The sequence below is a fragment of the Pseudorasbora parva genome, chromosome 24 (genome assembly GCF_024679245.1).
Source record: "Pseudorasbora parva isolate DD20220531a chromosome 24, ASM2467924v1, whole genome shotgun sequence".
Lineage (NCBI taxonomy): Eukaryota > Metazoa > Chordata > Actinopteri > Cypriniformes > Gobionidae > Pseudorasbora > Pseudorasbora parva.
Window position 1 is genome coordinate 21,206,814 of NC_090195.1, and position 17,613 is coordinate 21,224,426.

At 41.2% G+C, this 17,613-nt stretch overlaps 1 protein-coding gene across 8 annotated transcripts in view; it reads left to right on the forward strand.

Annotated features, from left to right (window-relative positions):
* Positions 1-17,613, forward strand: part of dlgap1b (discs, large (Drosophila) homolog-associated protein 1b) — a 232,740-nt gene that overhangs the window by 135,940 nt on the left and 79,187 nt on the right. For 5 of the 8 annotated variants that reach the window (XM_067435225.1, XM_067435224.1, XM_067435220.1 and 2 more), the window contains 2 exons: positions 2,915-4,045; positions 10,701-10,915. In XM_067435225.1, the coding sequence (XP_067291326.1) occupies positions 2,963-4,045; positions 10,701-10,915 (1,298 nt within the window). In that variant the 5' untranslated portion in view covers positions 2,915-2,962. Of the gene's footprint in view, positions 1-2,914; positions 4,046-7,672; positions 7,789-10,700; positions 10,916-17,613 lie in introns of those variants that run through there. The other 3 variants (XM_067435223.1, XM_067435222.1, XM_067435226.1) reach the window with 3 other exon arrangements.

Sequence of the window (17,613 nt, forward strand, 5' to 3'; positions counted from 1 at the left end):
AAAGGAAATTGAATGTGGAGGATTTTAACTGTGACAGGATGATTGACAGGTCAGTTATCCGCCATGTTTGTTTACTCAAAAGTCACATTTGATGCTAGAGATTTTGCGAGATTTTTGTGTTCACAGATGGAACTTATATCTTATAAGATTTTAAAAAATCTTAAAGTGTGTCTCAGCTTTTAATGCATAAATCTTAATATCTTTTCTTTGGCTGTGTTTGTTCCTACCTCAACTAAGAAGTACAGATGAATTCAACTGCACACTTTCATTTTTCTTGTATTGTGCCTCACTAAGAAGAAAAAAAAAACATTCTAATTCCTCTGGGAAAAGACATAAACATCTCGCTATTTTTCAGCCAAGACTATACAACATTTGAACACACTCACTGGCAGCTCATGCATTAATATAATCTATGCCATGACATCAACTGTGGAGATTTCATCAGAAACACGGGCACTATGGTTTATTTATCAGTCTCATGAAATAATCATACACTTTACATTTGTTTCAGCTCTCCCATCAATCGGTTAAACTTGCGCTCATTGATTTGCATATTTCATCAAAACAAAAAGTTGCTTGGAAATTAGTGTATTTATTTGGATGTGTGTGTGCTAACTTTATCTTGAGAGATTCTGTTATCAAAGCGAGGAATAGAAGGATGGTGAAACAATTAATTATTCTGTTTTCTTCATTTTCAGTTCAGTCTTGCTGTTCAAAGACAGAGAGAGAGATGTAGTATAAGGCAAGAGATTTACTCTATGCCAGCTACAATTTCACACACACATAGATGATGTCAGGCAGGAGTCACCACACAGCATAAGGAGGTGAAGTGAGAGTGTGTAAATGAGATTTATTAAAAGAGTTTTAATAGTTTAATAGTGAATGCCTCTTTAATGCACATCTCTGAATGTGTGTGTGTGTGTGTGTGTGTGTGTGTGTGTGTGTGTGTGTGTGTGTGTGTGTGTGTGTGTGTGTGTGTGTGTGTGTGTGTGTGTGTGTGTGTGTGTGTGTGTGTGTGTGTGTGTGTGTGTGTGTGTGTGTGTGTGTGTGTGACTTAACATGCTTTACACAGCCAAGCTTCAGTGTCAGATGTTCCTTCAAAAATGATTCTAATATGCCGATTTGGTTTGTAGTTTGCCAACTATACATCCTGGTCTGTTTCATACAGTAAATAAATAAATTAAAAATCAATGGAAGCTAATGGTATAATCATGGGTGAAGCTAAACACACTTTAGTCATGATGGAACATACTGAATGCTCTTGTACTATATAAAGCCCATCTCGCTGGAAGTCATTGATCTCAATACAGTCATTGATCTTTTGGTAAATGCTCTTAATGAATTCACAGCCTCACAAATGACTTCAAGCATGAACAACTGATTTCTCATTTTGACACAGTAAACAGGATATAGCTGAATAAACAGCTAAATGCGTCAGTCCTTTTCTTTCAGTCTTAATCTGTCTTTGGCTATATCTTTCGCTCCTCTATTCTGTCTTTCTTCGTATTTGGCGAGGCAAGCCTGGAGAGGTTTTTCACATGCTAATGTTGGTATTCTAACAACACTACTCTTCTGTCTTAAAGGGATGTTCACGCTAATGTATCGACACATCATCATTTTGTGTATGAGTATTAGTGATTTTGGAGTTCAAATTGATTTTTTCATTTACAAAATGTTTTCATACAGAGACAGTCATGATTCGTGTATAGCCTACTCCCGATCAGATTTTGTTGTTTATTTCGAACGAGGTCTCTTATTCTCACTAAGGCAGCCTTCATTTAAACAAGAATCATTTAAACAAGTAATTTATTTATCTGAATGTTAAGCTGAATTTTCCGCAGTTGAATTTTCAGTCACGTGAATCGGTGCTTGAAATTTCTTATTATCTATATGGAAAACAATGGAATTGCTTGATTTAAAAAAAAATTTATTTTAATTTTTATTATTTGTTATCACAAAATGTTTTCTTTTGTTAGCTCACCTTAGATAATTGATGTGGTTCAGTTATATAATATTTTGACTTTCTGTTGATTAAACTAATCTCATTCATTGCATTAACTAAATTTTTTTATTTCAATTAACACAAAAATCTAAGGCAGCAAGGTTTCTTACTTTAAGTTAAACTAACAATATTTTTACAGTGTAGTCATCAACTGGCTAGTCGATTATATTTTTTCAAAATATATTATATAATATATATATTTTAGCACTTTGAGATTTTGTTTAATATAAAGTGCATTATAAATAAAATGTATTATTATTATTATTATTATTATATTATTATTATTATTATTATTTTTTTTTTTTTTTAGTGCATATGCTGTATTTAGCATGCTAACATTGTGCTTGGTCTTTAACGTTTTCCCCTTTTAAAGTACTCCTGCTAAAGCCACACATTCAGACATTTTTGGCCATTCTGTCAAATATTGTTTTTTTGCGTCACACCAAGTTAGAGCAGCTTGTCAAGTTAAAAATACTCACATTTTTTAAAATTTGTCTTAAGAGTCATTGTTCTGTTCCAGTCTTGTGCGCTCATTCTAGCTGTTTATGAACACCAGAACACATCTTATATGTTCTTGATCAGGGTAATGTGACTCAAACATCAGTCGTCCAGTTAAGAGTCTACTATTCATTCAGGCAACCAACTACATCCCTTGTGAGTTATGCTGGTCTAATATGGATGTAACATCACACCCTGAATTGTTAAAAATGTTTTTTCAGTCCTCTATAGTGGACACTATGCATTTTAGAATATGAACTGATGATTAAAATGTATATTGTTTTTCTTTCTCCCTCTCTGTTTTTGTGTCTCTCTCCTTTTGTTCGTCTTGTCTTTTATTATTTTACAAAATATGTTCGTCCTCTATGTTACTTTCTGGCCCTCTTGCCTCTTTGTCCATCTGTCTTTCTGCAGTAGGCACAGTGTGTGTGGATGAGGCTGTGAGAGGGAGAGCGTATCAGGATGACGATGAAAGGCTTGTCCTCCAGCCGTAGCCACCACCACACACTCACACACTGCGACCCGTCCTACGAGTCTTTGACCCTCCGCCACGACCGACGGCCTTATGTCCTCAACCCATCCCACACGACTGACCAGGGCTTCTACGGGTGCCAGTCTGATCTGGCCAGCAGCACATTTCCACGCCGACATCACGGCTCACAGCATGAATTTAAAGGCGAATGTGCCATTGTGCCCTATGTGGGACCGGGGGGAATAGCTGGGGGAACTGGGGGTGGGTGTGGCCCCTGTGGCACGGCTACTATCCACTCGTCCCTGCTGGAGAAGTTTGACCAGCAGCAGCCAGTGAGGAAGGATGGCTATCACACATTGCAATATAAACGGACGGCGGCGCTGGAGCACCAGCGCAGCGACAGTCCTGGGCGAATACGTCACCTTGTACACTCTGTCCAAAAACTGTTCACTAAATCCCACTCCCTGGAAGGTCCTGGTCAGCGCAGCCTCAACGGAAACGACACCGCCATCCCAGCCGATGCAATGGCTACAGCTGCATCCCACCCGAACGTTTCCTCCATGACTGTAGGCACCCTACACAAGCCATCTAGCAACAAGCGGGGAAAGAGCAAGGAACGCAGTCGGTCCGAGCCCAAACCTCGTGCACGGACGCCTGGATCGGGTTACTGGAGCTCAGACGACACTCTTGATAGAGAGATCTGCCTCTACCACCAGCATCAACCCTCTGGAGTCATGACCATGGGCCGCCATCCGGACAAATCCCAGTCCCACTACTTCTTGGGACAAAGCTACAACACGCTAGGAGGGGGGCGCTCGTCCCTGAAGACCTCACGCAGCAACAACGACATTGGAAGTTGTTCCACATGCTCCAACCCCACAGGAGGCGCTCTGACTTTCGGAGGCCCGGCGGCAGTCGACCAGGCTGGGCCGCTCGTCAAGAAGAGCTCCTGGTCCAGCACGCTAATGGTGAGCAGGGCCCGAGAGGTCTACCAGAAGGCCACGGTCAATATCGATAAAGCCCTAATCAAAGCACAGACCTGCCAGCAGGGACGAACCTGCCAGTTTTTACAGGTAGGAGAGAGATTTATCTTCCCTCCATCACCATGACCATCATCAGCATTGCCATTGCCATCAGTGTCATTAGGTCTGCTTCCACACCTAATGTGTTTGTGCTGAAGATGCCATGTGTGACATGTGCATTAGGTTTCTTGGTGTGACATCTGTTCATCTTTCTTTTTGTCTTGTGCTTCATCTCTCTTTACATTTCCTGTCTTTCAGCGGATGATCTTACTGCTGTGTTTGCATGTTTGTAAAGAGTGGACATAATTGCATGCATGTCTTTGTCTGGTCATGTTAGGGGACTGGTCACACAGGATGCATTCTTACATCTGTCCATTTTGGGTTTTTCTTTAATAACAAGCATTTTGGTGCATTTTGATGGATATTGCTGGGTTTTAAATTTGTCTAAGCACTGTAAAAAAATATTATTGGTTTAAAGTAAAAAAGTAGGTAACCTGGTTGCCTTCAAATTTTGAGTTTATTGAAATAAAAAAAATGAGTCTATACAATGTAGGAAATTGGTTTAATAAATAGAAACTCTGAACCACATACATTTTTTTGATAAATCATGAAAATAGCACAATTTGGCATGTGCATGTTTACAAAATATTTGAATAATATTTGAATAAAGGTTGTCGATTCTCAAAAATGTTCATCTTATTAACTCAACTTTTTTTTTCTTCAATGAACTCAACATTTTAAGCCAACCAGGTAACTTATTTTTTAAATAATTTTTTGCAGTGTGGAAATCTTTGAATTTTTCTATGCTGGATTGCAACATGCCTCATTGGTTTTGAGATGCATCTTAAAAAGTGTTAAACAGACGTCTGTGACCACGACAGGTCTTGATTACTTTTTGATTTCATAATAGTTTTAATGAAAACGTGCTTGATAGTCATGTTGGACCACTGTGTTTATGCTGTTTTTTGTCATAAACACGACACATCTAAAGATTCATGCATAGGCCTTTGTCTAGCTGTTTTTAACGCAACAACATGTCCTGTGTGAATGGCCCCTTATAATGTCAATGTGTTTGAATGTCTTAACATATGCTCAGGACTGACCTGCTGTGTGTTAGCGGCACTTTGCCAGATTAAAATGAACTCGGAGACCACGGCTAGTGCTTTGTTTTCTTTGGTGTGGACTAAGGCTGTGTGACAGAGACATCATAAACAAATAAATGAAGGATAACTGAGAAAAAAAATTCCGCTTGCAGCCCTGGAGATCAGCGAATGTTTGTGTGAAGATTAAGAGAAAAAAAAATGGCTTTTGTGTTTGTCTTTCTGCTATTTCTCTGAGTCTTATTTGTTCCCTATGTGACAGAAATTGAGTCACAGGAAAATAAAGTGATGGAGAAAGCAGAAAGGGAAAGAGGAGAACAGTGGAAAAGAGAGTTCATGAAAGATGGAAAGAACTGAAGTGAGCATGTGTGACCATGTTAGTTCAGGAAGTATATATATATATATACTAGCATGGTCACAAATGTTCCCTTCAATTCTCCATTCTTCATGAACTCTCAGTATATATACACACAGATTACTATTTTTAATGTTTTTGAAAGAAGTCTATTATGCTCACTAAGGCTGCATTTTTTTTGATCAAATATACAGAAAATACTGTAATACTGTGAAATGTTATTACAATTTAAAATAATGGTTTTCAATATTACTATACTTTAAAATATAATTTATTTCTGTGGTGCAAATCTGAATTTTCCTCAGCTATTACTCCAGTCTTCAGTGTCACATGATCCTTCAATAATCATTCTAATATGCTCATTTATTATCAATGTTGGAAACAGTTTTTTTTTTTTACTGACCCCAAACTTTTGACCAGTATTGTATATTGTTACGAAAGAGTTCTAATTCAAGAGCTGTTATTTTTACCTTTTTTTATTCATCAAAGAATCCTACAAAAGTATCACATGTAATATAATATATACAGTGCCTTGCGAAAGTATTCGGCCCCCTTGAACTTTGTGACCTTTTGCCACATTTCAGGCTTCAAACATAAAGATATAAAACTGTAATATTTTGTGAAGAATCAACAACAAGTGGGACACAATTATGAAGTGGAAGTATCTCGGACCTGCCTGGTGTGTTCCTTGTTCTTCATGATGCTCTCTGCGCTTTAAACAGACCTCTGAGACTATCACAGTGCAGGTGCATTTATACGGAGACTTGATTACACACAGGTGGATTCTATTTATCATCATTAGTCATTTAGGTCAACATTGGATCCTTCAGAGATCCTCACTGAACTTCTGGAGAGAGTGTGCTGCACTGAAAGTAAAGAGGCCGAATAATTTTGCACGCCAATTTTTTCAGTTTTTGATTTGTTAAAAAAGTTTGAAATATCCAATAAATTTCGTTCCACTTCATGATTGTGTCCCACTTGTTGTTGAGTCTTCACAAAATTACAGTTTCATATCATTATTTTTGAATCCTGAAATGTAGCAAAAGGTCGCAAAGTTCAAGGGGGCTGAATACTTTCGCAAGGCACTGTATATTAAGCAACACAACATTGAAAATAACGTATTATATAGCATATTATAAATAAGCATATTATAATGATTTCTGAAGGATAATTTGACACTGAAGGCTGGAGTAATGATAAAGTTGATGTGTTAGAAGCAGGAAAAATGGGCAAGCGTAAGGATTTGAGTGAGTTTGACAAGCGGCAAATTGTAATGGCTAGACGGGTCAGAGCATCTCCAAAGCTGCAGCTCTTGTGGGGTGTTCCCGGTCTGCAGTGGTCAGTATCTATCAAAAGTGGTCCAAGAAAGAAACATTGGTGAACCGGCGACAGGGTCATGGGCGGCCAAGGCTCATCTATGCATGTGGGGAGAGAAGGCTGGCCCGTGCGTTCCGATCAAACAGACGAGCCAGTGTAGCAAAAATTCCTCAAGAAGTTAAATCTGGTTCTGATAGAAAGGTGTCAGACCGGTGTATAAACTGTTTTTACAATGCTAAGTACTAAGTGCTAAGTAAGGAGCTAGAGTGAATTATGTGTATGGGAGAGAGTCAAAGAGAGAATGATAGATGAAGGGAGTCCGGTGTGATAGGGGAACTAAATAAAAAGCCAGAACTCCAAGGAGACCAGCCAAAGTGCCCCTATCTGAGCCCCTATCTGTAGTGATGAGAGTCTGCTAATCGAGTTTGCTTGACTGTAAGTGCGCAGACTTGCCATGGATAACTTTAAACATCTTAGTCGCCCGCATATATCTATAGCTACTTTAAGGTCATGGATATCTTCATAGCAAACAGAGTTTTCAAGCAGAGCCCATAAAAGTAGCATTCAGGTTTTCTTATCGCTCTCTCTCTCTCTCTCTCTCTCTCTCTCTCTCTCTCTCTCTCTCTCTCTCTCTCTCTCTCTCTCTCTCTCTCTCTCTCTCTCTCTCTCTCTCTGCACCTTTTCCTCATTTCCATCCTCTACTCTTAAAAAAAAAGAAGTAGAATCCCGTAGAGAGTGGATCCTTTCCCCTGGTCCGAACAATATCGCTCTTTGTGCCCCTTTCTCTTCTGTTTTCGGTGACGGAGGAAAGGTTGTTGGCTTCTCCCCCTAGTAGAGCGTGTGAAAAAGAGGGGAACGTGTGAAAGAATTGCGTTAACATGCGACGCACATCACGCAGCGAGCCTGCAGCCGGGCTCTCTCACTATAGTTCTCCTTCACTGGCCACTAAAAATGGTGGAAGATTTCAAAAGAAACCGAGCCGTGCTGGATAATATGAAATGATTGTTATTCATCTCAGAGAGGTGAGAGGCTTTTGAGGTGAGGGTTTGAGAAGTGCACATTACGTGTGTTATACATGAAATAGTGCAAGTGGGTGTAAAATGTTTTCAAGATCGTTTTCAGATAATGATGTTGGTTGTGCAGAAGTCAATATTGTTTTCTGTAGTGGGAGCATCAGGTGTTAGTGTGTGGGTACGGGTTGCATAAGGCCATGTTATGCCAGGATGCACTTTTAGCTTTTTGAGTGTATTATCTGATGTATCAGAGAGGCTTTATGTGTCATAGAGATGATGTGGGAAGACACTGAGAAGTCATAGTCATAGTTCAGCAGGGAGGGTTGCGTATGTGACGTATTAGTTAACAGTTAGTCATTCATGAAACATTGTTTGTTTTTAAATCATTGATCAGCACATCATTTATTCCTGGACAGTTTAAATTAATTATGCATTCATATATAAGGTTTAGGACATGTAGCTTGTTAAACACAAATAGTTTTAGGAAATATATGAGAATTCTCATATATTACTTTTATATTACTCATAGAATACTACTTTTTGCAGTATTTTATATGTAAGGGATAATGTACACCTAAGCTGGTTGTTATCGCAGAATAAACCCCAACAGAGTGATCAGGACCCAGACGCAAAGCGGAGTGGTCTTGCATCACTCTGAAGGGGTTTATTCTGTGATAACAACCGGCTAGGTGTACATTATCCCACTTATTACACGGCTACTAGTCTCAAATAAATTAGACACAAAATATTGTCTTGAGATTAAATATTTTATTAGCTCTTCCGCAAAGCTTCCGCAAAGAAAAAATAGTTCCAAACTGCTTTAAGCCTGTATCTATTGCTGAAGATTAGTTTTTTCCATATGCTAAATGTTGAAAAGTAATGCTGAAAGGCTTAGTTCACCCAAAAATGAAACCAAGCCTATGATTTACTCAACCTCAAGTCATTATAGGTATATATGGCATTCTTCTTTCAGACAAATAGAATCAAAAAAGTCCAGGCTAACGTTAATCCAAGCAGTAACGTCAGTTGTATGATTTTGAAGTCCATAAAAAAATGCAGCTGTCCGTCAAATAACGTGCTCCACACGGCTCCGATGGGTTAATAGAGCCTTCTGATTCGAATCAATGCGTTTTTGTAAGAAAAATATCCATATTTAAAACTTTATAAAGGAAACCTGCCTTGAAGTCTTCCATTGTTGGCTGTTTAAGTATTTAACAGCCACAAGATGGCACCAGCGTTAAGCATAGAAGTAGTACCGGTCAAGATAACTCGTAGTACCCAGATGAGCGGGTGTTATCTGGGAATAACATACCGCTAGAATGCGGGATTGACCAATCAGTATCAGGTATTTCACAGAGCCATGTAATAAGCATTTATAAATATATTTTAAACATCAATACTTACACCATGTAAATATAAAGTATATCATTAGGTTACATATCGGGTTTTCATCTATTTAACTTTTACAGTATTTTGGTATAATATTTCTGTTTGATTGTACACTGTACATGTTTTTGTTTGTTTAACTTAAAAACATAAGCAACCTGGTTGCCTTAAAACTTTGAGTTTATTGAAATTAAAAATTTGAGTTGATACAATGAAAGAAATTGGTTTAATAAATAGATACAAATATTATTGTATCTGAACCACATAAAAAACGTGATAAATAATTAAAAATAGCACAATTTGGCATGTTTCACTGCAACATCACAAATGAAACACACACAATTACCCAATATGTGTCACGGCAACACAAAAGAAAATGGTGCGAGGACTCAAGTGCAAATAAATGAAGGTTTATTTACAAAATAAAACAAACTCAAAACAACAACAACAACCCACGAGGGGGGAAAACATAATTCAAAAACAACAAACAACAACTTCAAAACAGAACATACCAGAGGATAACAGGGAAACAAGAGACCTAGACACGACAACAATCCGACAAAGACTGACAAACACAAGGAGCTTATAAAGGGAAGAAATCAAGAGGGAACAGGGAGAAATCAAACACTGATCAGATAACAAGGGGGAGGGATCAGACAATGACAGGAGCACATGCAAGACATGACAAAACCCACATGTGCACACAGGACAGGACAGGCATGTGACAATATGCTTACAAAATATTTGAATAATAATTGAATAAAGGTTGTCGATTCTCAAAAATGGAAATTTTATTAACTAATTTTTTTTTCCAATGAACTCAATTTTAAGGCAAAAAAGTGACTTATTTTTATATATTTATTTTACAGTGTATGAATATTTATATTTAGTTTTATTACTTTTCAGTATTTAAGTGTTCAGAAATCAGAATTTAATTTATTATTATTTTTCCAATTTTAGTGGGTTGAAATTATTTATATATTATTTTAATGCATTTATTTGTATGGAAATATATAAGCCATTATTGGTTCAACACTATAACAGCTGTTTTCAGAAGATTTATTATCAATTAATAGTAATTTATTTGATAATACCAAATAAGTGAGATCTATGCCTAGTTATTAAATATGAAAATAGTTATGAAAGTTTTCGCCACTTACCCGCTTAAACATGAATTTGAAATATTTCCTTATTAACTAACTGTAATGAATTAGTTTACATTGAAGTACTTACTACAACTATTTTTAAAGGATATAACATAATAACTACATCTTAAACTAAAATGAAAACTAAAAATATCAAACAAGGCTAATTCAAAATATCAATAAATTCTGCAATACTAAAATTATGTTACCACCATGTTTACATGAACAAATGAGTTGTTAAAACATGAATGTGCTTGTTAATGTTTGAATGATCACATTCATTCACATTAATTCTCTATTATCTAATACATCATTAATTTCTTTATTGTTTCTATATTAAGTGTTACAGGCAGATCAGCTGTTTATGAGAAGCTAACTTTATCTCTGCAGGTTCCTCAGGACGAGTGGGGCGGCTTCTCGTCCGTGGGTCAGGATGACGAGATCCCATGCAGGAGGATGAGGAGCGGCAGCTACATCAAGGCTATGGCAGAGGAGGACAGTGGAGACTCAGACTGTAGTCCCAAACCTTCACCCAAAGTCCAGGCCCGGAGAGCCAGTTACCTGAAAGCCACCCAGCCTTCCCTCACCGAGATGACCACACTCAAGTGAGTCTGGAAAAGTATTAGCCTGCGCATCTTGCTGGTAAATCGCATGGGAAATTAAATGCACATACTCTGTGTGTACGTGTAGCATGCAGGTGTGTGGGCCTGCCGATCCATCTGCAATTTCAACGAGCCGTCCTTTTCTCTGGGGTCATTTTAAACATGTTATTTTACAGGCGCTCAGCCCACTCCGCATCTCTAAGTGCTGTTGGGATGGGTCTCTAGAGAGTGTGTAGTCCTGTCCTTAAACCCCAGCTCTGTTCACACACAAACGCATACACACACTCAGTGCAATTTCATATAAAATCCCTCCGTGTCCTGAGACTCTTACCACTACAGTGAAATCCTTTCACTCTCCCCTTTATTAAAAATTCAACAGAACAAAGTCATTTCAAAGGGAATTTTTCTGCGCCTTTAAAGTTCCTACCGTCATTTTTTTTTTAGGTTGCACACCGTTATATCATCCGAAAATAATATTTTTTTAATGTAGGAACTGATTTTGAGTTTATGTTAAAACCTTACATGTATATTGCTGTTATAGTTGTGCACTACTATACAGGGACAACATTTAGCCAATGAAGTGAGTCCCTGTTATCCCGCAGACTTTTTCATGAGAGCAAACTGATTTGCATCATTAAGAGAATACACACAGCACTTTTGGTTCTGTGTGTGTGAATGTGCGCTTTTGTGTGTAAACTTTGCAACACAGCATTCGTATAAAGCGAGATTTATCGCTGTGACAACAGTGTAATAATTGAAGTATATATATATTTTTTTTTAAAGAAATCAATACTTGTAGGCAGCAAGAAAGCGAAAAAGTGACATTTATGATGTTACAAATAAATGCTGTTCTTTTTATCTTTCTATTCATTAAAGGGGGGGGGGGGGTTGGGTGAAATGCTGTTTCATGCATACTGAGCTTTTTACACTGTTAAAGACTTGGATTCCCATCCTAAACATAGACAAAGTTTCAAAAACTAATGTTGGACGTTTGATGGAGTATTTCTGTGTCAAAAATACTCCTTCCGGTTTCTCACAAGTTTCGGAGAGTTTTTTTCGAGTATGGGTCGGCTTGACGTTAATAGACCGGAAGGTCCTTGTATGGGCCGCTTCAGCACAGCAAGTCACTGCTGTCAGGACTTCACCAAATCATACCAAAGAAGTGTGTTTTTCACGGAGCGGTCCCAGCAATAAAGGTTCGGCCCTGCTTTGGAAGCAGCCGGTGAGTAAAACTGCTTCAAATGTCTATGCTGTTGGCTATCGTCGCGTGAGTAAACATCAGTAAACGACACGATCGCGTGATTCGTCATTCAAATGAGCTAACGGACTCCATTGTTTTTCTATGCATAACGTTACACTAGTCTGACGTGCAAAACCGTTTTGCTTGCTACTGCTAAGGTTTAGTCGCATACAATAGTCCATAAACCGAATCATGTCCTCATAAACTGCGAGTAAACACACAAATGTTGACAGGCCACTAAATACAGTACATACCACAGAGACGGACGTCCTGCTGTTGCTGTTTCTCCTGTTCAATTTATTTCAGCCTCCGAATGTGATTCTGGATTATCTATTATCTATTAGCTGAGCTCGATAGCCATGGGTTTCTCCACGCTTGAGGACGTCACCGCTTTGCGCGCTCGTCATTCTTTAGCTCCGCCCACATGATACGCCTCCAGGCGCTCGGTTTTTTCCGCAAAGACTTGGTACAGCCCATATTTCTTTTATAAATATAATAAAACTAAAGACTTTTCGGAGATATGAAGGATGCAATACTACTCTATAGGTACTCAAGATTGACATGAGATTGACTGAAACTGTTTCACCCTCCCTTTAAAGAATCCTGAAAAAATATATTTTCATGAAGAATCACAACTGTTTTCAACACTATAATAATAATACGTGTTTCTTGAGCACCAAATCAGCATATGATTTCTGAAAGATCGTGTGATTCTGAAGACTGGAGTAAAGACAGCTTTGCCATCACAGGAACAAATTAAAAGGGTACTTCAGCGCTGGGAAGATGAATCTGTATTTAAACTGGGTCATTAATGTAGTAAAAATGTGAAATATTTTTTTTTAATTTGGTGCTTTCTAGGCTGAGAAAAAAGAGAAAATGTATTTTTGCCTCTTGTGGATGAAAGACAACAATTCCCAGAATGCTTCACTGCTCTACGAGGCCACTCACAAAGCCACCTACTAAATTACTGAATCACTTTAACTTTCCCACCGCGACCGCGTTCATTTTCATAAAATCAGTTCAGTTAGAGAACAGACACTACAATTAAAAACTGAACGTGTCTGTTCAATATGTGATTTAGTTGCTGAGGGAGTCTCACAGCCCAAAACGCTGCAGGAGTCAGATATATTGACAGTCATGGATGAGCTCGTGATGAGAGCTGAGGTAAACGCGTCGCCAGCATAGATTCACAGCGCATGTTCAGTCTGGCGCGTTTTCAGTTCATGCCTTTGAAAGCTTAACTTTCATAGGAATTAGTTTGAGAAATTGAAAGACTTACTTTGCTCTGCGGGCCGCACAGGGGGGATTGTGTCCGGATCAAGTATTCCACAGAGCCATAAAATCATAGTTAATGACCCTGTTGCAACTCATAACTGCACAAATATATAAAAACATATAATGTAATAAACATTAGATTATTATTGTAATAATGTTCAGAATGTAATAATTTTCTCAAAATGTAATAAAATCTTGAGCTCATAATGTAATAAAATATACATTATGAGAAATGTATTACATTATAAACTCAAACCAAAAGCATGTAATATTTTCATTATTGTAATAGCTTAATAAAATAGTTTAATAAAATAAAAATTGTATTTCATTCAACTACCCGTCATGAGATGGTATGGAGAAGAGGGAGCGAGGACTGAAATGCAGGAAGAAATGATTTATTGTAAATATTCAAGGAACATAACCACAAAAAACCCTCTCTGGACTATGTGACACCAGACTCGGGACCACCGGAACTGGGGGCACCGGACTAGGGACCACCGGAACTGGGAGCACCGGACTCGGGACCACCGGACTCGGGACCACCGGAACTGGGACCACCGGAACTGGGTGCACCGGTCTCGGGACCACCGGAACTGGGACCACCAGACTAGGGACCACCGGAACTGGGACCACTGGACTCGGGACCACCAGAACTGGGACCAACAGACTCGGGACCTCCAGACCACTGGAACTGGGACCACCAGACCTGGGACCACTAGAACTGGGACCACCAGAACTGGGACCACTGGACTCAGGTCCACCGGACCCGGGACCACCGGGACCACTGGAACCGGGACCACCGGACTCAGGACCACCGGACCACCGGAACTGGGACCACCAGAACTGGGACCACCAGAACTCAGGACCGCCAGAACTCGGGACCACCGGAACTGGGACCACCGAACTCTGGACCACTGGAACTGGGATCACTGGACTCGGGACCACCAGAACTGGGACCACCGGACTTGGGACCACCAGAACTGGGAGCACCGGACTCGGGACCACCGGAACTGGGATCACCGGACTCAGGACCACCAGAACTGGGACCACCAGACTCGGGACCACCAGAACTGGGACCACCGGACTCGGGACCACCAGAACTGGGAGCACCGGACTCGGGACCACCGGAATTGGGACCACCGGAACTGGGACCACCAGAACTGGGACCACTGGACTCAGGTCCACCGGACCCGGGACCACCGGGACCACTGGAACCGGGACCACCGGACTCGGGACCACCAGATCTGGGAGCACCGGACTCGGGACCACCGGAACTGGCATCACCGGACTCAGGACCACCAGAACTGGGACCACCAGACTTGGGACGACCAGAACTGGGGCCACCGGACTCGGGACCACCGGACTCGGGAGCACCGGACTCGGGACCACCGGAACTGGGAGCACCGGAACTGGGAGCACCGGTCTCGGGACCACCGGAACTGGGACCACCAGAACTGGGACCACTGGACTCGGGACCACCGGAACTGGGACCACCAGACTCGGGACCTCCAGACCACTGGAACAGGGACCACCATACCTGGGACCACTAGAACTGGGACCACCAGAACTGGGACCACTGGACTCAGGTCCACCGGACCCGGGACCACCGGGACCACTGGAACCGGGACCACCGGACTCAGGACCACCGGACCACCGGAACTGGGACCACCAGAACTGGGACCACCAGAACTCAGGACCGCCAGAACTCGGGACCACCGGAACTGGGACCACCGAACTCTGGACCACTGAAACTGGGATCACTGGACTCGGGACCACCAGAACTGGGACCACCGGACTCGGGACCACCAGAACTGGGAGCACCGGACTCGGGACCACCGGAACTGGGATCACCGGACTCAGGACCACCAGAACTGGGACCACCAGACTCGGGACCACCAGAACTGGGACCACCGGACTCGGGACCACCAGAACTGGGAGCACCGGACTCGGGAGCACCGGACTCGGGACCACCGGAACTGGGACCACCGGAACTGGGACCACCAGAACTGGGACCACTGGACTCAGGTCCACCGGACCCGGGACCACCGGGACCACTGGAACCGGGACCACCGGACTCGGGACCACCAGATCTGGGAGCACCGGACTCGGGACCACCGGAACTGGGATCACCGGACTCAGGACCACCAGAACTGGGACCACCAGACTTGGGACGAACAGAACTGGGACCACCGGACTCGGGACCACCGGACTCGGGAGCACCGGACTCGGGACCACCGGAACTGGGAGCACCGGAACTGGGAGCACCGGTCTCGGGACCACCGGAACTGGGACCACCAGAACTGGGACCACTGGACTCGGGACCACCGGAACTGGGACCACCAGACTCGGGACCTCCAGACCACTGGAACTGGGACCACCAGACCTGGGACCACTAGAACTGGGACCACCAGAACTGGGACCACTGGACTCAGGTCCACCGGACCCGGGACCACCGGGACCACTGGAACCGGGACCACCGGACTCGGGACCACCGGACTCGGGACCACCGGAACTGGGTCCACCGGACCACCGGAACTGGGACCACCAGAACTGGAACCACCAGAACTCAGGACCGCCAGAACTCGGGACCACCGGACCTGGGACCACCGAACTCTGGACCACTGGAACTGGGATCACTGGACTCGGGACCACCAGAACTGGGACCACCGGGCTCGGGACCACATGAACTTGGACCACCGGACTCGGGACCACCGGAACTGGGATCACCGGACTCAGGACCACCAGAACTGGGACCACCAGACTCGGGACCACCAGAACTGGACTCAGGACCACCGGACTCGGGACCACCGGACTCGGGACCACCGGACTCGGGACCACCGGACTCGGGACCACCGGACTAGGGACCACCGGACTAGGGACCACCGGACTAGGGACCACCGGACTCGGGACCACCGGAACTGGAATCACCGGACTCAGGATCACCGGCTCTCAGAGACAGAGACAATGAACGCAGTCTCATTGACCGACCTTCCACCTGGCAAGCGATTAAGTCTACAAATGCCCCGAAATCCAAGTAATCCAGCTCTTCCATGATCGACTTGTCGACGAGCTCATCCAGGGCATAATTAAAAAGTCTTTAAGAGTCGCGTCATTAAGCCCCAGCCCCTCAGCAGCACTGTTAAAATCCAGGCCAAACCGCTTAAGATCCGCCACCTGTTTGACGAGGGTCCTCAAGGCCCTGAACTAGAGTATATGCTGGTAGCGCAGGCAGGGGACAGTAAGAGCTGGTGGCTGAACTAAATCCTTCCTCTGCTAAGTCCTCATGATCAGTCGGATTGTTATTTCATGAGATGGTATGCATAAGAGGGATCGAGGACTTAAATGCTGGAAGAAGTGATTTATTGTAAATAATCAATAAACATCCACAAAACAAATAATAATAATAATAATAATAATAATAATAATAATAATAATAATAATAATAATAATAATAATAATAATAATAATAATAATAATAATAGCATGAATATTTTAATGTTGCATAAGATTGGCTTTAGATTTTTAAAAATTTACTGTAAGGGAATACTAATATGTTTTATGTTTTAATAATTTAATTTTGTTTTAATGTTTTAATTAACATAAATAAGGAAAATATGATGTTTTTGGTAAGTTTATAATGTAATAATTTTTTCACAATGTAAAAATTGTTGTTACATTATGACCTCAAGATTTTATTACATTTTGAGAAAATTATGACTTTATGAACATTTTATAATAATAATAATAATAATAATAATAATATTGATAATAATATTGATAATAATAATACTAATAATAATAATAATAATACACTGTAAAAAAATTGTTTTGGTTTTTGTTGGTTTAACTTAAAAAAGCAAGTAACCTGGTTGCCTTACAATTTTGAGTTCATTGAAATTAAAAATTTGAGTTTATACAATGAAGGAAATTTGTTTAATAAATAGAAACTCAAAATATTATTGTATCTGAACCACATAAAAATGTTATAAATCATGAAAATAGCACTATTTGGCATGTTTCACTGCATCATCTGAAATAAAACACACACAATTACCCAATATGCTTACAAAATCTTTTAATAATATTTTAATAAAGGTTGTCGAATCTCAAAAAATGTTCAGTGTATTAACTCAAAATTGTAATTTCAATGAACTCAAAATGTTAAGGCAACCAGGTAACTTTTTTC